General features: G+C 51.7%; 11 protein-coding genes across 11 annotated transcripts; 6 read left to right on the top strand and 5 right to left on the bottom strand.

The window, feature by feature from the left end:
* Positions 1-113: 113 nt before the first annotated feature.
* CDC16 (anaphase promoting complex subunit CDC16) lies at positions 114-2,237 on the bottom strand (the record flags this gene model as incomplete). The annotated part of the gene is made up of 1 exon (NM_208923.1): positions 114-2,237. The coding sequence occupies one exon, from the start codon at positions 2,235-2,237 to the stop codon at positions 114-116; it is 2,124 nt and encodes a 707-aa protein (NP_983570.1).
* A 341-nt stretch (positions 2,238-2,578) lies between these two features.
* LYS1 (saccharopine dehydrogenase (NAD+, L-lysine-forming)) lies at positions 2,579-3,697 on the top strand (the record flags this gene model as incomplete). Its single annotated transcript, NM_208922.1, has 1 exon — positions 2,579-3,697. The coding sequence occupies one exon, from the start codon at positions 2,579-2,581 to the stop codon at positions 3,695-3,697; it is 1,119 nt and encodes a 372-aa protein (NP_983569.1).
* Positions 3,698-3,749: 52 nt separating this feature from the next.
* Positions 3,750-4,919, bottom strand: MAK11 (Mak11p; the record flags this gene model as incomplete). Its single annotated transcript, NM_208921.2, has 1 exon — positions 3,750-4,919. One exon carries the CDS (start codon positions 4,917-4,919, stop codon positions 3,750-3,752), a length of 1,170 nt encoding a protein of 389 aa, NP_983568.2.
* Positions 4,920-5,203: 284 nt separating this feature from the next.
* SPT23 (Spt23p) lies at positions 5,204-8,623 on the bottom strand (the record flags this gene model as incomplete). Its single annotated transcript, NM_208920.1, has 1 exon — positions 5,204-8,623. The coding sequence occupies one exon, from the start codon at positions 8,621-8,623 to the stop codon at positions 5,204-5,206; it is 3,420 nt and encodes a 1,139-aa protein (NP_983567.1).
* Positions 8,624-9,413: 790 nt separating this feature from the next.
* Positions 9,414-12,020, top strand: MGM1 (dynamin-related GTPase MGM1; the record flags this gene model as incomplete). Its single annotated transcript, NM_208919.2, has 1 exon — positions 9,414-12,020. One exon carries the CDS (start codon positions 9,414-9,416, stop codon positions 12,018-12,020), a length of 2,607 nt encoding a protein of 868 aa, NP_983566.2.
* A 126-nt stretch (positions 12,021-12,146) lies between these two features.
* Positions 12,147-12,359, bottom strand: RPB10 (DNA-directed RNA polymerase core subunit RPB10; the record flags this gene model as incomplete). The annotated part of the gene is made up of 1 exon (NM_208918.1): positions 12,147-12,359. One exon carries the CDS (start codon positions 12,357-12,359, stop codon positions 12,147-12,149), a length of 213 nt encoding a protein of 70 aa, NP_983565.1.
* A 268-nt stretch (positions 12,360-12,627) lies between these two features.
* On the top strand, positions 12,628-15,210 carry NAN1 (Nan1p; the record flags this gene model as incomplete). Its single annotated transcript, NM_208917.1, has 1 exon — positions 12,628-15,210. The coding sequence occupies one exon, from the start codon at positions 12,628-12,630 to the stop codon at positions 15,208-15,210; it is 2,583 nt and encodes an 860-aa protein (NP_983564.1).
* A 484-nt stretch (positions 15,211-15,694) lies between these two features.
* On the top strand, positions 15,695-16,192 carry AGOS_ACR161C (ACR161Cp; the record flags this gene model as incomplete). The annotated part of the gene is made up of 1 exon (NM_208916.1): positions 15,695-16,192. One exon carries the CDS (start codon positions 15,695-15,697, stop codon positions 16,190-16,192), a length of 498 nt encoding a protein of 165 aa, NP_983563.1.
* A 389-nt stretch (positions 16,193-16,581) lies between these two features.
* NPT1 (nicotinate phosphoribosyltransferase) lies at positions 16,582-17,874 on the top strand (the record flags this gene model as incomplete). Its single annotated transcript, NM_208915.1, has 1 exon — positions 16,582-17,874. The coding sequence occupies one exon, from the start codon at positions 16,582-16,584 to the stop codon at positions 17,872-17,874; it is 1,293 nt and encodes a 430-aa protein (NP_983562.1).
* A 257-nt stretch (positions 17,875-18,131) lies between these two features.
* KAP120 (karyopherin KAP120) lies at positions 18,132-21,209 on the top strand (the record flags this gene model as incomplete). The annotated part of the gene is made up of 1 exon (NM_208914.2): positions 18,132-21,209. One exon carries the CDS (start codon positions 18,132-18,134, stop codon positions 21,207-21,209), a length of 3,078 nt encoding a protein of 1,025 aa, NP_983561.2.
* Positions 21,210-21,316: 107 nt separating this feature from the next.
* PTP2 (tyrosine protein phosphatase PTP2) lies at positions 21,317-23,719 on the bottom strand (the record flags this gene model as incomplete). The annotated part of the gene is made up of 1 exon (NM_208913.2): positions 21,317-23,719. The coding sequence occupies one exon, from the start codon at positions 23,717-23,719 to the stop codon at positions 21,317-21,319; it is 2,403 nt and encodes an 800-aa protein (NP_983560.2).
* Positions 23,720-24,104: the final 385 nt, after the last annotated feature.

Below are 24,104 nucleotides of genomic sequence, written 5' to 3'. Positions count from 1 at the left end.
GCGGGCCAACGCGTATTTGCATCATCTGCACATAGCAGACAGAACCATATGTTTCAATTATGTATGTGGCTTCTATTAACGTAACCTAAATGCTCTAGCTGCACCATATCCAACTACTCTATATCCATGGAATCACCCTCATCAGATGACGTACTGCCCTGCTTCAAGCGCTTTGCTATTACCACTGGATCGATGTTCCCCAGGGAGCGCTTTTTATCGTTGGAGCTCATCTTCATATTTTCGCTAATTTTGGCGCTAACCATCAACGGATGACCGTTGTCCAACGGCAGGTGAACGTTAACGTCCAATGCTATTTTTAGCAACTGCTGACCCGTCTGGTGGTTGGGCTCCATAGCCAGCACCGAATGCAAGGCGTCAATGGCCTTCTGTAGTTTTTTCATTTTTAAATAAACCGTCGCCAGAGCGCACCACACGTTGGCAGACGGTTTCCAGCGCTCTAAAACTGTTTTAAAGCAATGCAAAGCCCGCTCATCCTCGTCAAGTTTTCGGTATGTGTGCCCTAGATTTAGGTACGTCGATATTGCAACAGACGAGGCGTCCGATTGCTGCATATTGATTGCCTCGCAGGCACGCTTGAAGAACTTCTTCGCCCTCGGATAGTCCATCTTCTTGAAATAGACAACACCAAGTTCGTTCAAGAGGAGCGGGTCGGTCGGACATATATCGTACGCCATCATAAAGTACTCCTCAGCGAGGGTCAACGTGTCCATACGAGAGTACTGCATCCCCAAGTACAAATGCGGTAAGTGCGTTCCCGGGAAGAAACGTGCAGCCGTAGAGTACGCGGATAAGGCCTGCTCATGCTCGCCCTCTACAGCGTAGGTGTGGGCAAACCCCAACCATGCGTAACCGAAGTTTGGATCTAGGACGGATGCTTTTGAAAAATACTTCCGGGCTTCGGTGATGTTGTTGATGGAGAAGTAGTAGGTGCCTACCGCAAACCATGTAACCGAGCTTTTTGGAAAACTCTCTGCCAACTTGTGTGACACCAAGAAGAGCTTATTTTTGCCTCCGAGTTCGTATAGACACTGCACGTACGTCGGAAGGACGTCAAAGTTGAACTCGTCCTGCTCCAACACCTTTTCGCAGAGCTCCAAGCACTCCAGGTACTTGCCCTGGAATATGAGTAGCTCGATTTCCGTGGTTTGGACGTCCTTGTTGTCCTCCAAATGATATTCGTCCAGCAAGAACCGATGCGCCGCCTTCAACTTCGTGAGATCGCCGTACTTCGATAGCTTCGTGCTGTAGAGACACCGTATCAACTCCTGGTTGTCGTCCAAGTCGGTGAAGTCCAACCTGGCGATAAACTCCGTCTCCTCATCGGGCGTGAGCATATTGTTGGATATTAGGCGGTCGAAGGCTTCGAAATTCTTCACGTCCACACACACAGCCTCCTTGAAGCATTCCTTTGCCAGATCAAGGTTGTTCTGTGCCGAATAGATCTCGCCCCGCAAGTAGCAAAGCGACGACTCCAACTTGATTCCGCCGTCGAGGTTGCGCACATGCTCCGCAGAGTCGTCCTTGAACGGATTCACCTCGCCGACAATGTCTAGCGCGTCGTCGTACTTCTCCATCTTCACAAGACACAGCGCCGTGAGGTATCGACACATCACGCTGGATGCGTCTAGCCCGTCGCGCGAAAGCAACTCCACCGCGCGGATGTACTGCCCCATGTTGTAGTACACCTGCGCAAGCCAGAACGCGTCGTTGGGGTCCCGCGTCATCGAGTACACCTTGTCGCCGATATACTCGGCCGTACGGTAGTGGTGCTGCATAAGCGCGTCGTGCCGCCAAAGCCGGAGCTTCTCCGCCGCGGACAGCTCCGCCAAGTCCACGCCGTACCCCTCCCCGCCCTCGCCGTCGCTGTCCCCCGGCCGCCGGTACTCCCGCACGTTGCTCACCTTGCGCAGCGTCGACGGCACCGCCGGCCCGAACAGCGCGGTTTTGGACATCGACCCCAGTAGCCCGCCCGTCGCCGCACCCTCCGCCATGTACGGCGTACCCAGCTGCGTCTTCTGCACCAGCGGGCTGTGCACGACGCTGTTGCGCGGCGTGTGTGTCCCACTGTCTGCCATCCCTGATGGCCCCAGACTGTCTTCGCCCGTGCTAGGCATCATCACTCGACGCTGCTCCTGCTGCGATCTGCCCCGGTTCGTCACAAACGGCGATATCGCCAAAGTCGATTCATGTTGCGATGGAGTATTACCTGTAGACATCTCCTAGCTCTCCTCGAGACCTCACTGGAATAACCCTTCTATCTGCGACTCAATGTTTGTGCTTCCGCCACACTTCTGTCTTCCACAAACGTTTTAAAGCTCCAGAGATTCGAAACATCACCAAAACGTTACCCGGCCACTGAACCTTCGTATAAAATTGCATCAAGTTCTCGAGGCCGGCGGAATAATTCCATAGGGATTTAGGGTGTCAGCGCGCAAGATGAGTCAAGTGAGTCTTGACAAGTGGCAGCTATAGACATTGCGGACTCAGAGAGCATATAAATTGCGGGTCTGACGGCACAGGTATAGGCTGGAGGAACTTCAAGAAGCGAGCAGAGACGATGTCAGCAATATTGCACCTACGAGCGGAGACCAAGCCCATGGAAGCGCGGGCAGCGCTGACGCCGACGACTGTGCGCACACTGGTGTCCCACGGGTTCAAGATATATGTGGAGGAGAGCGCGCAGTCGGTGTTCGAGGCTGCGGAGTACGCGGCGGCCGGCGCGGAGGTCGTGGCGACGGGGAGCTGGCGCGGGGCGCCGCGCGAGCGCATCATCGTGGGGCTCAAGGAGCTGCCTGAAGAGGACACGTTTCCGCTGGAGCACACGCACATCCAGTTTGCGCACTGCTACAAGAACCAATCCGGGTGGCGGGAGGTTCTGGGGCGGTTCCAGAGCGGCGGCGGACTGCTGTACGACTTGGAGTTCCTGCAGGACGACCGGGGACGGCGGGTGGCCGCGTTCGGGTACTACGCGGGGTTTGCCGGCGCGGCGCTCGGGCTGCGCGACTGGGCGTGGAAGCAGACGCACACGGATGCAGAGGACCTGCCGGCCGTGGCGCCGTACGAGAACGAGCAGGCGCTCGTGAGCGAGGTGGCGGCGGCGTGCGAGGAGGCGTACAAGAAGGGCGCGCGCAAGCCGCGCGTGCTGGTGATTGGCGCGCTGGGTCGCTGCGGCAGCGGCGCGGTGGAGCTGCTGCGCCAGTGTGGGCTGCACGACAAGCATATCATACGCTGGGACATCGCGGAAACCGCACGCGGGGGGCCGTTTCCGGAGATTGCAGCTGCGGACATATTCATCAACTGTATCTATCTGTCGCAGCCCATTGCGCCGTTTATTAACATGGAGCTGCTGGACCGGCCCGACCGCAAACTGAGGACGATTGTCGACGTGTCGGCAGACACCACGAATCCACACAACCCCGTGCCGGTGTATAACGTTGCCACTGTTTTCAGCAGCCCCACCGTGGTTGTTCCGACCTCGCAGGGTCCCAAGCTGTCCGTCATTTCCATAGACCACCTGCCCTCGCTCCTGCCTCGGGAAGCCTCGGAGGCGTTTGCGTCTGACCTGCTGCCATCGCTGTTGCAGCTGCCAGAGAGGGACACGGCGCCTGTATGGCTCAGGGCCAAGGAGCTCTTCCAACAGCACTGCGAGCGGCTGTCAAAAGAGGCGAGGTTATAAACGGGCGCCCATGGCTACATATGATTTGGAAATATACCTACATACTAAATGCCTACTCTAGTTCTACCGAGACCCGGGACGTCTTCTTGGCCTTCTTGGCCTTCTTCTTCTTCTGCTTCTGCTTCTGCTTCCCGAGCATTATCTGCTTCAGTTCTTCTGCGTCCTCCTCCACCTCGCTCTGGTCCTCGATGTCCGCTGTAGCAGCGGTTCTCTTCAGGACGGTGTCATATTTCTCCACGCTCTCGTCGCACACTGCCAGGCAGTTGAGCCTTTCGCCGCAGTCGTACACAGCAAGCTGCTCCTGCTTCACAATGTCCCATACAACAATCTTTCCGTCAGATCCAGCGCTCACAAGGTAGTGCCCCATACTGTTTTTGTAGAATCTAAAGTCCTTCACACGATTGGTATGGCCCTGCAGGGAAAATGCAGGCTCCGCCGCCTTCTGATCTTCGCTCTCCTCGTATAGCTTCTCGGCATCGTAGAACTGAATGCTACCAGTGCTGAGTCCAACACAGATGTACTCCTTTTCATCGATATGCTCAACCTCCATATGCATGATCGTCTTGTTTCCCGTGCTGATCTCATGGTGTACCTTGGCAGTTGCGGCGTTGTATATCAACACCTTCGTCACCAACCCGACCGCAAAAAAGCCAGCATCCTTCCCGCACCATCTCACGTACTTCCCGTTTTGATTGTACTTCTTCAGCTTCAAGACAGCCGCCTTCTTGGCAGTCATCAGATTCCAGAGGCGGATGCTGTGGTCCTCGCTGACGCTCACAGCCACCCTGTTCGACGGATGAATGTCCAGGTCGTTGATTCTCGCGTTATGACCCTTGAGCTTGCCAAAGTTTTCCCAATCCTTCACTCTCCAGATGATTATTGTGTGGTCCTCAGATGCAGATAGGAGCCACTTGTTGCCTTGCTGCTTACCGTCCTTGTCTGTAGTAGCCCTGGAGAACCTCAAGCTTGTGATCGACCCATTATGGTTCAGCAACGTACCCAGCTCCTTCCGTTTCTGAAGATCGTAGATTCTGATGTGCTCATCGTTGGACCCAGAAACAAGATACCTCCTCGAGATGTCCAACGTCTTGACACTTAGCGCATGAGCCTGAAAGTGAAAAATTGGGGTGAACAACGGTGTCTCCAGCTCCAAGTTAAGCGACAGACAGAGTAGATTGTGTTCATATGATCCCACAACAATTCTAAACTGATTACCCGCCATCTAGAATGGTGCAATTGTAGAACGTTCGAGCTTAGATTCAAGCTGTAGATTACAGTCGATACTGTGCAAAGCTCATCGCAGGAAAATTTTCTGTACAGTCAGAAAAAAAGAAAGTGAGTGATTCCTCGTCCGAAGAGCACATACATTCATTACATATTAGAGTGAGAGTAGTGAGGCAAAAGCAGATAAAGTTGTATTCAACATAAATTGTCATTTGTATATATACATTGAAGCATAAGCAAAGGTGGTTGTAAAGAGCAAAGTGTAAAAATCACGATAAGGTATCAGATTGCTACAACATCCCCAAGCATTCTTCTACTCTGGAAGTTGTTTAAGGATTCCCTAAAAATGGTCTTCATGCGCTCGTTCCCGAGCATGAGCTTAACAAGGCCCATCCTCACAAACATCGAGGCCTTTTCCGACAAATGATGGACAGAGTTGCCATCTTGGCCGAAGCGGTTGATGAGGAAGCACGATAAGAGCACGATCATTAACGGAATCCAGAATATCAGTAGCATTTTATCATTCCTGAAGTTCTTGCGTTGTTGGAAGAAACGGTTGAACCGCGCCTGCAACGCTTCTTCTTCATCCTCTGATGAGATCTGGGATTCATCCATGGACAGTGTGGCGGACACTCTGCTAGGGTCTTCCTCGGATGAAATGTGAGTCCGTAGTTTCGAGTCTGTGGCACTTGGGTCGCTACCGCAGGGGAATAGGTCCTCGTACTTGGGAGGGCTGTCGTTGAACGCACTAAACACCCTATTCCAGAGGGAGCCCTCCTGCTGAGTCGAGCTGCTGGCATCAGTTTCGGACCTATGGCGGCTCAGAGACTCTGCGCGCGGTTCTGGCTGAGCATCTGCCTCGGGAACGAGACCGTCCATACTTTGTTTCTGATTTTCGTAGATTTTGGCTTCCCCAGATTCCACAGACGCATCTGCATGTTCTGAGGCTTCGTCATTGAACAGGAGGCTATCGTCGCCATCCTCCTCGTAATTGCTTGACTCCAGTTCTGAAGCGGACAAACATGTATCATAAGCCAATTTGGATACATGGACTCGAAACCCATTATCTAGGATATCGAACTCCTCTTCAAATTCACTTGACTGTAAACTTGACACCGACATCTTCCGCTGAACGTCTGCGTATGAACTGTTGACCGCTGCATCCAGCACGTCCATCATCTCATCGAAATAGAGCTTGTACATCCTGTCATCCCGACGATGATTTGTTGTAAAGACATCAGATGGAGTCACGCCATTCAATGCGAGTGCGCTTACTTGCGCTTTGCACTGGATTAGAAGGCGCGTTATCCTGGTATCGCCGTTGACGCATGCAAAATGTAGTGGGGTAAAGCCGAACCTGTCAGTTACTTCAACGTGAGCGCCTTTCTTGACCAATAGGGATACTAGCTGGTAGTAACCCTTTAGGCAGGCCAGATGAAGCAAGGTATGTCCCTCCTCCGTACACATGGATATGTTGGAGCTCGGAGTCAGTAGTTTAATAACCTTTATCAGCAAGGCTTCGTCAGAGTAGTAGAGTTGATTGCTAAACTGATTTGCTGGTCCGTTTGAAGACAGATTGCCAGGGGAAGATCCAGCTGAAGAGTTCCCATCATTACCGACAATCCGCTTTGCAATGTTTCTCGCATCCTCCAACTTGCCGTTCATTTTTAGCCCGACTATTTGCAGCGCTAATTCGATTAGCTGTCTGTCAGTGTCATCAACGTAAGTGAAGAAGGCAGAACTTTGCGGCATCGATGCTAGTAATTCGCCTTCTACATCATCTTGGCTTGTGACAGTGACCAGAACTTTACCAGCAGTAGGTGCAGGAGGCAGATAGGTAACAATCGTCGAGTCGCTCCAACATTGAGTGGAGAGGGCTCTGTTAGCGCCGAATTTTACTATGTCACCGGGTTTGAAGTTCGATCCCAGCAAAGTAATCTCTACACCACCTTTAATTGGCCCTTGGTTTGGTATCACACGATGGATGAACGGTTTGTTGATTTTTGGTGCTGTCTGGTGAGGGACAACTAACGAATTCTGAATGGTTGGCATACTCTGAAGAGGGGTGACGGACGAAGCGCTAGGGTAGGAATACTTGCGGTCCCCAGTTCCAAGTGACGGCCTTGGTCCAGCATCCAAAATGGGAAAGGGGCTTTCATGCCACGTCCGCTTTCGTTTATAGCCGCTGGTCCTCTGAGCAGCCGCGGCAGATGAACTCGAGAATGGTAAGCCCTGGATATATTGCTGTTGCTGTGATGGTTGCTGGGCTTTGGGGTCCAAAATATGGTGAGCCTCGGCACCATCATCAGGAAGTGAGGTTGGAGACAGTATAGGTGCATGATTCATCAGCTGCATGTTAATGTTTCCCTGCCCCACGCTACAAGGCTGCGAGTCTGCTCCACTGAAGTCACTCGTTGGTTCCGTGCTACACTCCCCAGCAGTCTTCATGAGAGATGACAGGTCAGTCGCTGAGGTTGATTCAGCACCTTCCTTCAATGGCTCTCCCCCCCTCTTGTTTGATTTCTTGTCCATGATCATAATAGGTGTAGTCACATCCTTCCCCAATACGTTGCCACAGGCATCCCGCAGAATGAACATCATCTTGAAACCCTCTGGCTCCTTGTGGTGTCTGCAGTAGCAGACAATTCTGGTGGAAAGTGAAAATGATTTTGATGTCAGAGAGTTCTCGCTTTGTTTGAGTAAGAACACTTGCTTACTATTGAAGACAACAGCTCTCCTATTTCCATTGTTACACCAGATCAGATTATCACTCAAACCAGACTTCCGTCTTGCGGCCCGCCTCTGCTCTCTTTTCACGCAGCGACTGCAGACATATGTTGCGCGATTGTTGGAGGAGCAGAGTAAAAACGCCTCCAGATATAGCAGTTCACTGCGCACCTCCGGCGGATACGTATGTTCGTCCTGGCTCAAATACAGCTTCTGTTTCGTTATGCAGTCGCTGGGCAGGTGAATGAGAAACTGTCTGGGAGGCGGGGAGATCGAGAGATCAAGCTTTATTTGCGTCTCAACACGCGATCTGGTCGGTATATCCGAAACGGTCAAACGGTACGGCAATGCGCTCGGATCAACGTCAATGAAGTCCGCCGGGTTGAGGTATGTCGTCCTGATCGGCTCCGTGCGCCCAAAACTGAGCGCCTGGTTCAAGAGCCGCTCGCAGTACTGATAGTACGACTCCGAAGATGGCCCCGCAACCTCCTTTGCGGAAACAGACAAGGCTGACCAGTCTTTGGTCCCCGCAGACGGCGAAACACTCAAGGCGTCCGCCTCCCCACTGCTGGAGAGCGCCATGTGTGTCCCGAAGGGCGGCTGGCGCAGCGTGCTGCCCTCGAGCGCCATCTCGGCCAGCATAATGTTATGCTTGTTGAGGGTGTTCGGCCCACCGCTGGGCCCTGACTGTGACCCTGAGTGAGACCCCGAGGGCTCCTTAGGAAAGTCGCACGTGTTGATGAACGCATTGAAGAGCTCATCCTCGCTCTCCATGCCCCGAGGCTCCTCTAGATCGCCCACACGGAACCCCCCGGCATCCTTGTAGCCCGTCATGTCCGGATCGTTTTCCTTTCCCCCTTCAGCTGTGCAGCCCAACGTTGAAAACAGTATGTCGTTGAGCAGTTGCGCCTCGACCGCATCTCCCTGTCCGTCAAGCTTCCTAGTAGGCTCCTGCTTAGCATCAACCGCTATCATCTCGCCGCCAAAGATACTGGAGTGGTGATACGCGTAACTAAAACCTTGGATACCTCTTACCAATGGCTAGAGCACGGTGGCATTATCATGCACTACCGCACCTTCTGTTGGATAACACGACCGTATCTGCCAATAGGCCGCAGCTGCAAAAAGAAAAACCATCCGGGTAACGTATGACTCATCACGTGACCACCGGGGCTGAGCTCGTAGTCACGTGGGAGATCACGCCCCTCATCTACGTTGAATTTCGCATTCCTGCCACAGGGCCGAGGCCTGCGCCGTTCACAGGGTACACATGCGGCGTCTGTGGCGCGTCTGTGCCCAGGCTCACATCGTTCAGTAATGGCAGGGGGAAATGCATAATTCATTTCAGCAGCCGACCGTGTGCCCTGGCCGGCCGGCACGGCTCAACGGATGCGCAGATCGGCAACGGCGGACGCTTAACTCCCGCTGCCACACGCTACTGCACTTAACTACGTGGTGCGGTGTTGGAGTAGTAGCCGCACGGTTCCGCCGTTTCCCGCACGGCTGCGCATTGATCTGTCGTTGATTAAGCAATGCCGGAGTTGGCGGGCAGGATCCCATTGTCTCGACGTCGGGTACGAGGGCTGAGGTCAGGCTAGCATCGCGTCGGGGCCTGGACGTCTTGTCTTGCCCGGGTCGGCGCAGCGCCGTAGTTGCGCAGATCGCTGCGTACGTCGGTCACGTGCTTTATAGTCACGTGCGTGTAAAAAGGGTACTTAGCGCAACACACGCCACCGGAAGCATCACCAGCGCCAGACAGCAACCGATGGTACGGACAGGACAGGCGCATTTGTGTTTCTGCGCGGGCCGTGCTCTGCATGGCGGTTTGCTGCGGCCAGCAGGGCGCGTGGGAGGGGCGCAGCTGCGATTTTATGTTCCCCTTCCAGCAGGCAGCCGTCCGATGCTCCGGAGCGGGGGATTCCCAGGGATGGTGATGTCGCAAAGAGGCATTTCTTTCATTCCGAAGCTGGCTGTACGCATGATCAAAGTGCCAGCGTACATTGGCGGCGGCGCGGCGGCAGTCGGGAGCTACATCGCATACAAGGTTGAGGAGGCCAGCAGCTTCACGTCGGACAAGCTCTCGCAGTTGCGCGACTTTAGCAGCGGAGTCAGAGACCGCTTGGGCGAGTGGCTGGACGCAGGTGGCAGTGAAAACGGAGATGGTGGGCAGGGAGGCCGCGACGGTGGCCCGGTGGGCGACAGCGTGGCCGCAGCGACCCTGCTTGCGACGCTTTCGGAAGAGGAGCAGGCCGCTGCAGAGGACGAGGACGACGAAGAAGAAGAGGACGAAGATCACACTGGCGATGAAATTTTGAACCTGACGAAACAGATGATAGAGATTCGTTCGATTCTGAATCGCGTGGATACCAATACCCCCGGTGTCACCTTGCCCTCGATTGTTGTTGTGGGATCGCAATCCAGTGGTAAATCGTCCGTCCTGGAGTCTATTGTTGGGCGGGACTTTCTGCCTAAGGGCTCCAACATGGTGACTAGACGTCCAATTGAGCTGACCCTGGTGAATACTCCGAGTGGAAGTGAGACGACCGCCGATTTCCCGACTCACCGGATCTACAACTTGAAAGATTTTAGAGAGGTGAAGCGAATCCTGATGGAACTGAACTTAGCGGTGCCTACACACGAAGCCATTTCGGAGGATCCGATCCAGCTGACCATCAAGTCTCCTCGTGTGCCAGACCTATCGTTGGTTGACCTACCGGGTTACATTCAGGTCGAGGCGGCGGACCAGCCTATGGAGTTGAAGTCCAAGATTCGTAATGTGTGCCAGAAGTACTTGGCAGAGCCGAACATCATACTTGCGATTTCTGCTGCTGATGTGGACCTTGCGAACAGTGCTGCGCTCAGGGCCAGTAAACTGGCCGATCCCCAGGGATTGAGGACCATTGGCGTTATCACAAAGCTTGACCTTGTGGAACCATCAGCAGCCCGTGATCTTTTAATGAACAAAAAATACCCCTTGAAGATGGGTTACGTCGGCGTGATCACCAAGGGACCGGTAAAGACTCATAGACTATTCGACCAGTCCGCTGGGAAAGGTGTAATTTTTGGAGGAAAGGGTTCGAAGGCGAAGGATCAAGAGACTGAAAGGCTCGAGACCATTCAGTTTGAGAAAAACTACTTCAGGGAGCACAGACAAGAGTTTGCATCCTGCCAAGTTACGACTAAGAAGTTAAGAGAGAAGTTGATCAAGATCTTGGAAGTCTCGATGAGCAATGCGCTGGAGCCTACATCGCGCGTAATACAGCAGGAGCTCGATGACACCTCTTACCTATTCAAGGTGGAATTTAACGACAGACAGCTTACTCCCAAGTCGTACTTGCTAAGCAACGTGGATGTTCTGAAGTTGGCAATAAAGGAGTTCCAGGAGAAGTTCCGCAGGTCAGAATTGAAGTCGATGCTCAGTGCAGATTTGGATCAACGCGTGCTCGATTTGCTAGCCTCGCGGTACTGGAAGGACGATAATCTCCAGGAGCTCTCCAAGAACCTCGACGACGAATCGTCGGCGTTATATTGGCATAAAAAACTCGAGTTGGCTTCTTCTAGCCTAACCAAATTGGGAATTGGTCGGCTCTCAACTACCCTAGTTACTAACGCAATTCTGAAGGAGCTGGAAAACGTCCTTGCAATGACCCCCCTGAAAGCCCACGAACTAATAAAAGAACTGATCACGAACACTGCGGTGAACGTGCTGAATGCTAAGTACTACTCTACTGCCGACCAGGTGGAAAACTGCATCAAGCCGTTCAAGTATGAAATTGACCTGGAGGACCGCGATTGGTCCATCGCGCGCGACCACTCCGTCGCCCTCGTCCAGGAAGAGCTCAGACAGTGTAACGAACGTTACCAGATGATAAAGAACTCTGTGGGGACACGCAAACTGCAGCAAGTGATGCAGTACATAAAGACAGACCCGACGCGCAAGGAGTCTCTGGGATTCTCCACCATGCTGCTTGAACGTGGCTCGGAGGCCCTCTCGCTCCAGGACAGAGCGTCGCTCCTCTCCTTCAGACTTAAAATGCTCAAGAACAAATGCAACTCTACTGCCGAGAAGGACAAGTGCCCGGAGGTCTTCCTGAACGCTGTCAGCGACAAGCTCACCTCGACGGCTGTTCTGTTCCTCAACGTGGAGCTTCTCAGCGACTTCTTCTACAACTTCCCCATCGAGCTCGATAAGAAGCTTTCCGCCCTCAGCGAGGAGCAGGTCGAGATGTTCGCCAAGGAAGACCCGCGCATCTCGAGGCACATCGAGCTGCAGAAGCGGAAGGAGCTGCTGGAGCTCGCCCTCGAGAAGATCGACTCCATCCTTGTATTTAGAAAGAGCTACAAAAACCTGGCCGGCAAGAGCCACCCTTAGCTCGTCTCTGTACATACCGCCCCGCCAGCCCTTCTTCCCAGCGTTTTATTGTTCGCGTTTATTAATATACAGGCTCGCGCTGCAGCTGCAGCGAAGTACATAGTACACAATGCTTCATATCCGCACTCAATCCCGCTTTTCAAGTGGGTTGTACCGCAGGAACTTCTCGATCAGGTCAACATGCGTCAGGATCATTCTTCTGCAGCAGTATCTCTTCAGGCCCAACCGGGACAGAGCCGTACCCTCGTCAAGCTCCTCTTCCTGAAGCATGTTCAGGTACGCCTCCCATTTGTCACCCACAACCTTTCCACAAGAGAAACACCGAACAGGCACGATCATGGCTTGCTGCTCACTCTTCTCAGTGCACTTTAGCGTGAACGTTGGTAGAGGCGTGGCGATGGCCTAAGGCTCAAACTCTTAAAATTTTACGCCCTTCGTACAACAGCACTTGGAAAATTCCGTACAGAAGCAGCGTCGTTTCTTTTTTGCTTGAAAAATTTTAGGTGCGATGAGCTCTAGTTACGGGCTGTAGCGATACATAGTAGTGGACCAGCTGTCAGTGAAAGAGGCGAGGCATAGCTCAGTGCGTCAATTGGAGGTGCTAAATATGGTCAGCAATACTGTTCACCCTAAGTACAAGCTCTCAGTTGTTTCGGGGGGGAGACCGCAGATTCCTAGGGTCAGCAACCGCTCCAGTTCGCAGAAGACGGTGACCAGGCTGACGCATGACAGGGAGAACTACATCATACCGTTCAACAACCAGCTGAAGATATATGCGATCGAGACGCGACAGTGCGTGAAGACAGTGAAGTACGGGAACAGCGCTGTGCTGGGCGAAGTGTTCGGGCGGGACGATGGGACATCGGTGGTGCACATCGCGCTGGGCGACGCGTCCGGGGAGGCGGAGCACGACGACGACAAGCTGACGCTGTTCTCGAGCCGGGGGCACGCGGTGGTGGTGAACTACCGGGGCAAGCTGGTGGACGAGCCCAAGCAGTGGACGCTCGGTGTCAGCGACGGCGAGGCGGTGCTGAAGGTCTTCGAGAACGCGCAGGGTGCGGTGTGCAGGGTCCTGACGATCGCCGAGGCCTCTTCGGGGACACACACATACAGGCTATATGCCTACCAGTCCGGCCAGCTGGAGCAGCTGCGGGTGTTTGAGGAGGTGCTGCTTTCCACGTGGTCGAGCAACGATGCACACCTGGCTGTGCTTGTGCGGGACTCCGAGGGAAAGAAACGGCTGGTGGTCGAGCCTCTTACGGAGGAGGGTGCGCAGCACTCGCTGCCGCTGCCTGTATCGAACTTGGCTGCTTCGTCGAATGCCAGTTTTGTGACGTCGATGGCTCTCGACAACGCAGGCCAGCAGGTTGCCGTGGGCTTTGCCTCGGGCGTGATAACCTTGATAAACGTCTCTGACGGTAGCTCGAGACTGCTGAAGTGGCATATCGACGCCGTATTGGCCATGTCTTTCAGTGTGGATGATACGTATCTAATATCGGGGGGCTGGGAAAAGGTGGTGAGTTTCTGGCAGCTATCTACCAACCTCCAGCAGTTCTTGCCACGTCTGAATGGTGTAATTTTGGACTGTTGCGCTCTAGATGAGAAGTACTTCTCCTTGGCGCTCCAGATGACAGAGAACACATCTAATACGGACTACCAGTTTCTGATTTTGAGCTTTACAGATCTTAACTCCAGGCTGGCAATCAACGGTCCTCTTCCCGTTTTCCACTCTGCGGTGAGCGATGTCGTCCAGCCACTGTCTGCGCTAAGCACGAAGACCTCTATTTCGAGCTCCAAGATCCACAGCTCCAAAAAGAAGCATTTGAGGAAGCTTCTAAAGAGCAAAAGACAAGATTTTACTTGCTCGTTCTCTGTTAATCCCTTGACAAAGCATCTCTATTTCCCACACAACTCGGCAGTTCAAATTTACGACTTCTACAAAAACGAACAGGTCTCTTACCAATATATATCCTCTGGTATCAACAATGCTATGGGTAAGGTCAGGGATGAGCTGAACCTACAGGATCCGGTGGTACATAGGGTTCAGTTCACCAGGGATGGCCTGTGGATGGTGACCTACGAGGTTGAATCGCAGCCCGAGGGCTTGCTGTCGTCTAAAGATGTGCACCACATTCTAAAGTTTTGGAGCTGTGAATCCGATGGAGAATGGCAACTAAAGACTAAAATAATAAATCCGCATGGGATGAGTGTCCCAGTCACAGACATTGTGGTCGCCCCATTTACCGTCAATGACTCTCAAGGATGCATAACAGCTGATAACAACGGCGGCCTGAAGTACTGGTGCTTCGACAAGAAGGAGAACAACTGGTGCCTGCTAAAAATGTTACTCCCGAACTTTAACCATTTCAGTAACAACGTTGCGGTCGCCTGGTCACGCGATGGCTCACTTCTATTCCACGCTTTTGACGATAAAGTCTCTATCATCGATTTTAATCTATTCAAGGTCTTTGAAAGCGCCGGTAGCAGAGGATTATCAACGATTTCGTTAGACGCTCCTATACAATATTTGAGCTTTGTTAACGACGTAACGCTCATCGTCGTAACAAAAATAACGTTGCAGTTTTTCAATCTTCTGACCGGGCAATACAAAGGCAGCTTTGACGTTTACCCGTACGTCAACGGCACCTACAAGCCAGGCCACCTTCATAGGTTGGTATCATGCGATGAAAAAACAGGCAGGGTAGCATTTGTTGTGAATCAACAGGAGAAGGATTCAAACGGAAATCCCACATCATCTTACCGCTCGCGCGTTTTGATTTTCAATCCAGACCTTTCAGAAAGGCTAGGTACTTTTGAACACGACGAGTACATCTCCTGCATTTCTTGGAACAACGATACCGATTTCATTTTCATTGACACAAATTGCAAGCTGGGAATCGTTAGCACGACGACTAGCTCCGAAATGATGGAGGAGGTGAACGTGGACAGCGGGTTCGATGCTTTATCAGCTTCTTCGACGGATTTCGAGAAACAATTGCGCGATCTGTCCAAGCACACTGAAAATACCCCATCTCCTGATGAGAATGAAGCCGACCTCAAGCTGGAATTTATTAATGGCCAGCAGATTAACAGGCTCATCAATATGAACAGCTTCACAAGCATGTTTGAAAACATTGATAACATTAAACTAGATACCTTATTTGATCGTGTTATGAAGGTTATATCATAGAAATCCATAAAGGGCGTGGTGCTCCGCCTGTTTGTATAGATATAATGCACTGCTATTATTGGATCGACGTCTTCGAAAACAATGCATAGCCATAGCTGAGAGCAGCGACGGATGTCAGCCGTCCAGCATTCGACTGTCGCAACCAGCCCTTCGGACAAGAAATTTTTCCAGGTTCGGTCCATCCTGGTTACCCCGTTTCATCGTGCCTCCAATCGCACAGTAAGTATCGAACTGTATTGTTCACCAGCCTTATACCTCTTCTAGAAGTTGAATATCACAAATCAGGCGTTCCTCTAGCGTTAGAAAGAACTATCTAGGAAATACTTAAATTGAAACTATGTGCTTTTCCCCCGGCGGTGACGGAAACTCGCTCAGGTAAAAATATAAAAGTATGGCGCGACGGACGCAAGAGGTGATCCGGGTGTCGGGCGACAACCTACTGCGACCAGAACTCTAATCTTATTTCGACAATACGACAAGGCAAATGATGTACTTTAGCTACAACGAAGTGGCGATTCCACTATTTTCGACCTTTTTCGGCGGCTTCAGACGGTCGCGACCATCAAACGATACGCTGCGGAGCAAACGAGAAGCAGACGGCAGAGAAGCAGGCTACGCTAAGCTGCAAGACATTCAAGAAGATGACATACCGCTAATGCCCAGCCCAGTGGGCCTCGACTCGGCGCGGACCCTGTACCTGCCGAAAAACGACCACGAAGAGCCCCAGAAATTATTCCAGGAGTGCCGCTCGTCATACAGCTGGGACTCCACCTTGTCCATTGCATCCACAGACATGCTTGATGACGAGCCCCCCGCGGCGCGGGCCGCTGCGTACAACGATGCACACTATCTCTTCGACTCTCGCAATGGCAACCCCTACAGCAGCGGATCCAATACTGCCGACGGAGCCGATTTTCGAAGTCCCAGCTTCTTCAACAACTGTGAGAGCTTTTCAGCTGCGTACAGCGTCGTTGACGACTGACTGCCCGACATTCACATATCCGACAACGAGATAATTTATCGAATGCCGACCAGACGGATTTTTGTTATTATAGCGATTAATTAGCGCCAAGCGTATATATGTAATGTATCCACTCTACGAACTTCACAGAGCCACCATCCTACGTACAGTGATCATGGTCTCCTTTACCAACGCGACTGCCCATCGCCACGTCGCCTGACAACTCCTTATCAGGACCATCTGGCGTTAGTCCGGGTAACACCGAAATTTACAATTTCTTTCTTATTCGGTCTGACAACGCTGAGACCATCGCTACCTCAACGTACGTCCTCAAGATCAAGCGGCTAGGCCAGTTCTAGACGCTACTAGATATATCATACGCTATTCAATATACTGCACACCATCCAGACATGACGAGCGAGGAAGCTGCGATTAAGTCGCTGTTGGACACAGACATGTACAAACTGACAATGCATGCGGCGGTTTACGTGAATTTCCCAGACACCGAGGTCGTCTACAAGTACACCAATAGATCCGCCGGCCTGAGCTTCAACAAGGCTGCTATTGTGTGGCTCGAGGACCAGGTGAGCAAGCTGGCAACACTGCGCTTCACGGCGGAGGAGGTGGCATACCTTAAAGAGACCTTGCCTTTCCTGCCTGCGCAGTACATCGATTACATCTCGTCGCCAGAGTGCCGCATGGACCCTGCCACTCAGGTGCAGCTCCTGCACGAGCAGCGAGAGGGCGAGGAGCGCTATGACCTGAACATCACCGTCACCGGTCTCTGGAAAGACACGATCCTCTACGAGATACACATGCTGGCGCTCATCTCGGAGGCGTACTTCAAGTTTGTCGACACAGACTGGGTGCTCGACGGCCAGGTCGAGCAGGCGTATCGCAAAACGCGGCTGCTGTTGGACAACGGCCTGGTCTTCTCGGAGTTCGGCACGCGCCGGCGCCGCTCGCTGCTCGTCCAGGACCTCGTGCTCCAGGGCATCGCCGAGGCCGTGGCAGATAGCGGTACCGGCGACACGCAGTTCATCGGCACCTCCAACGTCTACTTCGCCAAAAAGTACGGCGTCAAGCCCGTCGGCACCGTCGCGCACGAGTGGTACATGGGCATTGCCGCCCTGACAGACGACTACCGCAACGCCAACAAAAACGCCATGGACTTCTGGCTCAACACCTTCGGCTCCGAACAGGCGGGCCTGGTCCTCACCGACACCTTCGGCACCGATACCTTCCTGCCCATGTTCCGCCCGCCCTACTCCGACGTCTACGACGGCGTGCGCCAGGACTCTGGCGACCCGGCCGTTTTCACCGAGAAGGTCGCCCACCACTACCTCAACGTCCTGCACTATCCCCGCTTTTCGAAGGTCATCTGCTACTCGGACTCCCTAAACCCGGAGAAGGCCCTGCAGTACGCCGAGGTCGCACGCGCACACGGCATGAGAGCCTCCTTTGGAATCGGCACAAACTTTACAAACGACTTCCGCAGACATTCTGCGCCCGACGCCAAGAGCGAGCCACTAAATATCGTCTTCAAGCTGCTTACTGTCAACGGACGCCCCGCCATCAAGATCTCTGATGATCTTGGGAAGACCATGGGCGACCCGGAAAAGGTCGAAGAGGTAAAAAGAGAGCTAGGCTATATAGAAAGAACGTGGGAGGGCAGCGATGAGGCGCATAGGTGGAAAGACTAGCCACCTGGAGTGCTCCCCCATCGCTCGATACCATCCGGCAGTGGTTGTATAACATCCATACACCATATATTTGTAACCAAAAAACAGCCCTAGGCATCTCTATCCACTGTTACGTGGGAAAACAGAGCTGGCGAATACCATTGTTTATCAATTACTAGCCCTTGCGAGGCTGTTGCTTGCTAGTGCGTGTGAGGAGCCTTCAAGAGATAAGGATTTGTCGTGAGCGTGAGCGATAGTTTGCAGTTTTAGTCGGGCAGATGTCACTCGAACTTACCAAGGAGAAGCTAGTGGAGACGCTGGAGCGTGCCAGCACCCCGCGCGGCGCGCAGCCCGAGATACAGAAGCAAGCGGAGCAGCAATTGAAGATATGGGAGGTGCAGGCTGGGTACCACTTCTTTTTGCAGTCCATCTACCTGGACCTCTCGTGCTCGCTGCAGATCAGGTGGCTGGCGATCATCCAGTTCAAGAACGGGCTGGACAAGTACTGGCGGGCAACGCGGGTGAACGCGATCTCGAAGGATGAGAAGCAGTCGATACGGGCGCGGCTGTTTGAGATGGTGGATGAGCAGAACAACCAGCTGTGCATCCAGAACGCGCACGCGTGCGCGCGGATCGCGCGCTCGGACTACCCGCACGACTGGCCCGATCTGTTCGAGTACTTTGAGAAGGCGCTTGGCGACTACGACGCGCTGCAAAACAACGTGCGCACGTACAACGTCCTGGTGTGCCTGAACCAGGTGGTGAAGCTGCTGGCCTCGGCCCGCGTCGCGCGGTGCAGGCCCGCGATGCAGAGCAAGATGCCCCTGCTCTTCCCGCTGCTCGTACGCGTTTACATGACCAACTTCAACCAGTGGACCTCTTCGACGAGCTTCGAGGACACGGAGCTTTCGAGTCTGCAGGTGTCGTACCTGGCGCTGAAGATACTGCGGCGCGCCATTTCTGATGTGTACGAGATCCCCCACAGGGACCAGTCTGTCGTGGAATTTATGGATATTTCTGTCCGGCACTTTGATCTGCTGCTCTCTAACCACGACACGCTGAAGATGTTTGACACCTACGAGAAGTTTGTGAAGGGTTATGGAAAACTATACTACAACTTCATCACGGCTTCTCCGTCGAGCTTTATCCTGCTGCCCTGCTGTTGCACCGTCCTCTCCAAGTTTACAAAACTCCTATCTGATCGGGCGGCCGATGTATACCAGGAAAACGCTGAAGTCAACGGCGATTTTTGGGAGCAGCTCTCCATTCGCGGATTTGGGATTCTAAAACGGACAATTAACTTCATCCGACAAAAGGGTGCTGTCTCACTCAGGATGCAGGCCAACAGAGCCGAGGTCAATGCAGCTATAGCAAAGATCAATACCCAGTTCTTAAATGAGGCGCTTGTCACACAACTAGTGGACCTTTTAGTAGACTGGTACTTGAAACTCAGGCCAGCGGAGCTGGATCATTGGTCCTTGGACCCTGAGGATTGGATGAATGAGCAGATGACAAGCAACTATGAATACCAGATTAGACCCTGTGCGGAAAACTTCTTCCAGGATCTCATGAACTGCCTACCCGACTTTCTCGCTACATATTTGCTGAAGAAGCTAGAGCAAGAAGGGTCCCAGCTGACATCCTCGTTGGATGACTTCTTGAAGAAAGATGCTATTTTTGCTGCGTTCCAGCTCAGCTCGGTAACTGTCGCGGATATGGTGGACTTTGACCATTTATTGATAAATGTTTTCATTCCGGAGGCTGTCGGCACAGGCGCGACCTCAGCAGAGAGACTAAGGATAATCAGGAGGAGAGTCAGTTTGATCGTGAATGAGTGGTGCACTGTGAAGTGCTCTGCCGAAAGCAAAGATAATTGCTATAAGTTATTTTTACAGCTTTTGAATGAGGATGATGACAAAGTGGTCCAACTGTCAGTGATCCAGGCCCTGCGGACCATGGTTGGTGACTGGGACTTTCAGAAAGAGAGTTTTGCTCCCTACCTAAATGATTTTGTCGTAGTACTTCTGAGGAAAGTGCTTTCCTCAGTACAGTATACCGAAACCAGGCTATACGTTTTGAATACACTCAGCGACATAATAATTCAAAATAAGGACTCCATAAGTAATCCGTTATTGATGGAGGTCCTGCAAATTGTTCCAGGCTTATGGGACCTTGCCAGTAGCGACCAAACGCAGTCAATTCTCGCAAACGCTCTATTGAGATTGTTAAGGTACTTGTCTATCTCGTTGGGTGCATATTCTTACAATGCATGGGGCGCAGCAATCCCAATTGTCGAGACAGTGTGCAACCCAAGTTCCCTGCATTATAGCCTCTTATATGAAGACGGATTCGAGCTGTGGAGCGCTCTGTTGCAGAATTTCGATCCAACGAAAGCGCAACTGGACCCCAGACTTACTGATTCGCTGCCATTTTTGCAATATGCGATAGCAAATCAAACAGAAATACTGCCAACTCTGCTGGAGATAGTTAAAAGCTATAGCCTACTTCTACCGAAGGAGCAGTTTTTTTCCATCTCCGTATTCAGTTCGGCGTTTGAACAACTCTCTTCGTATTTGTTGAAGTTAAGAGATGATTCGTTTGAAATTTTCTTGTCCATTTTGGATATTCTTACCTTGGCAGATGAGACAGATTCGGAGTTGAATCTAATAGATTATTTCTACAAATGCGGTATCCTGAAAGCGATATTCGACGCGGCGTTTCTCCAGAATAAGCTATCCAATTTCCAGCAGGGGCAATTGCTCCAGCCGGTTGCTAGAATTGCCTGCATAAACCCCGCCAGTATTGTCGAGCTATTAAAGAACTATCATATGTCTTTACCAACGGTTGCAGAAAATTCGCGTCTATCAGAAGTAGACCGCTATGCTATTACCAGAGATGATACGGACTTTGATGGGACAGTAAACTATTTCATTGGGAGGTGGCTCGCTTGCTTTTCTTGTTTCTATGATCCTAAAATCAAGAAAATACACATTCTGGGAATTTCAAGCCTATTAAAAACAGGATTCGGCTGCATATTGAACCATTTCAATGCAATTGCTACAATCTGGGTTGAAATATTAGAGGAGGTAAATGAAACCGCTGACGGCGACTGTTTGAAGTATCATCCAGAACCAAATTCCGAATATGTCACTTGTGATCAGCTGCGCCAGATAGAACTAACAAGAACAAACGATCCTATTCACAACGTTAACCTCCGGAAATTCATAGCTGACTTGATGTCCGTTTTAGAATCCGAGTTGGGCTCACAGTACGGAGCTTTCCTGGATTCTATAGACAAAAGCATCCTATCAAACCTGCAGATATTTTTATCAGTGTCTCCTCAATCCTTAGAGTAAAGAAAGGATACTGACGGTTGTCGCATGTGTTCTATATATACAAAAAATAAATATAAATTAAATGGGAACTGAATATGCTCCCGGGTGGTTCGTTTATAGTGGTATCTTTAATATTGAGCCACTGCGCCGCGGTTTTCATGCAATGAGAAGAAATCTAACAGACTTTCATAGCAGGTAATGTACTGCGTCAAGTTCTGTACCATCGATATCCTCTGTTTTCTAAATTCATTCACGACAATGAATACGAGGTCTTCCTCCATGTTCCAGACGTCAATTTTATTGTAAACCTGCAACGGAGAGTGGAGAACAGTTAATAAGAAGTCCAAAGTTATGAAAACTCCAGTTCGGCCGCAGCCTGCACTGCAATGCACAAGCAGCGGGGAATGGCTCTCTGTCCGGCGAAATAAACTCGGATCCTCATCTATGTCTATCAGTGTATTCCGATCTTCTAGTTGTTGTCGAATGAAACTGTCCGGATCATTGAGGAGAGCATTTTTAACATTGTACAACTGCAGGAAATCCGACATTACAATGCCACACGAATCCAGCCATTTTTTATATTGAATCTGATACACGATATGCGTATTAGATTGCGAATCCTCAGCGCTGCTGCCTGCGACAGTCGATTTTTTCTGGACTTTGAAAACCCGCACAATATTGCCATCTAAACCACGAACGTTCTCAAAGCTGTGCAAAATGGTGATATTAAATTTATGCACACTATCAGAACCCCAATATATGTCCCACTTACGCAAGTTTAATTCATCATCCGAATTCAACGAAATAATAACTTTTACAGAATTGGTTGTAATAACTTTCCAAAAATCATCCACTGTAGATGGCAATGGTGCTTGGGTAGCTATGTACCTGCATTTAGAATTGATTTCAGGTAAAGTCAGGTAGTTCGCGTTGAAATAATCATTAAATGGCTCATTTGGTGTTGTACCTGCAAGTGGTGTAAATGCACTTTCGGTATTTTTGACGAAATATGAGGAAGGGGCCGGAACCTTCAGGTGATCAACGACAGGGTTGCTATCTGAAGGTGCAGCCGCCGGAGATAAGTGTGAAGTAGACTGGAGAAAGGTTTTAGCTAACGACCTGTTTCCCACAGGGGATGGTTCTAGCCTCACACGTGTATGTTCATACGGTATGATATTTGAATATCTGTTTTTGGTAAAAGAGTTGAGTCCTTGTGTGATAACATACTCGTTCGGCGCATCTGAGTGGTCCTCATCTTCTTGTCGGACCACGGAGGCCGCCTCGATTGCATCTGAAGAGCTATGTCCAAAAGCAAGTTTGTTCAAAATTTCTTTATTCTCGTTATCATTTAATTCCTCATGTATATCACGTTCCAGCTTGCATTGACCCAGTGTATTATAGGAATCGTCGATCTTGCTATGGAAAGCTCTCGCCTCATCCCCATCTTCCAAATTCACTCTAGGTGACCTGTATTTTTTCTGCAAATCCCTTAGGGAATATAGTTTGGAACTGGTCTTCGCAAGCTGCGAATATGTGCTACTAGGTGTAGACCCAGATAAACACTGTTGTAGCCGCATTACTTCCAGCTTCTCCAATAGTTCAAACTTGCCCATTATCTGAGAGAGGACGCTGTCACAGGCTCTATTGAAAGGGCTCAGCCATGGAGGCACATGCTTCGGCAGTTTTGCCGGCGTGTGATACTTGAAGTACTTCAGCAACGAACTGGGCGAGTAATGCAATGTGTCCCCCTTCATGGATTGTATGAAAAGCTCAGACGAATTGTCGAGCGCAGATCGCCCAGTAACACCAGTCCCGTCAGAACCACTGTCCTGAGTTCTCCCAGGGATGCATAATTTCAACGTAAGCTTCGGCTTGTCTGCCGAAGAGCCGTTCTTCACCGCAGGGGACACAAAATGATGGCTCTCGAAGGCCTTCACCCCACCTTGCAAGAGGAAAATCGGAACCTGCCGCTGCGTGTGCGCCTTCTGTTCCTCCAGGTATGTGAGCAGCTTTCGCAGCACGGTTATGGTCGTCTGAAGACAATTATTCCAAAAAGAGGAGCCATCGTCAAACAAAACTATTGCATTGCTAGTGTCCAGATGCTCCAGCAGGCTTGCCTGCGTCTCACTGTTCAACGTCCGCACCAGCTTGCTGAATGGGAAGTTCGGCCGCCGCAGCAGCGTGCTCGGAAAAGACAGGTGCACGCGGCGCTGCGCGCCCTTCAACTGGAACCCCTGTGTGCTTAGATCAAGCACCAGCGCGTCCCCCAGCTGCGCCTGCCGCTCCCGCCACTCGGCCGCAGTCAAGACCTGCGTCCGCTCGCGCAGCAGGTGCTCCGCCTCCCCCACCTCGGCCCGCTGCGCCATCGTACGAGAGGTCGGCGACAGCGGCTGCGCCGCCGGTGACCCCGACAGCCTCAGCGCGCCAAAAGTCGGCGACGCCGCCGGCTGCACCGTCCTGCACTGCTGCGCCCGCGCTGGGCCCACAACCTCCTTCAGGTTGTAGATGTTTCGTACGTCCAGTCCTGCCATCAGTGCTCCAGAGCCTCTTGCACCTTGCACTGCCTGATTCGGTTGCTGCCCCTGCTTCCACCGTGTAACTGAGCTCTCTGTGCGCTAGCCTATCGCGTGCTAGAAAACCTCACCTGAGCTACTGTAGCGTTTCTGTATACAAGCGAAAACTACTTAGACGCTCTTCGCTTTTATTGGCAGAATGAAAGGCAGACAAAAAAGGAACATATGCGTATCCAGAACCAGACCCTTAAAATGGTTGCTTGCCCACTGCTCCCTGCCGTGTGACGCTTGAAGCTCATTCAAGAACAGTCGAAACGCCGCGTTGCGTTGACCTTATTTCGCAGCCGTGCACACGCTTCGCCAGTAAGAGACGAGGGCGCTTCACCTCGAAATCACAGCGGGT

The sequence above is a fragment of the Eremothecium gossypii genome, chromosome III (assembly GCF_000091025.4).
Source record: "Eremothecium gossypii ATCC 10895 chromosome III, complete sequence".
Lineage (NCBI taxonomy): Eukaryota > Fungi > Ascomycota > Saccharomycetes > Saccharomycetales > Saccharomycetaceae > Eremothecium > Eremothecium gossypii.
The sequence above is the reverse complement of the archived record's forward strand: the minus strand, read 5'-3'. Positions and strand labels throughout refer to the sequence as shown.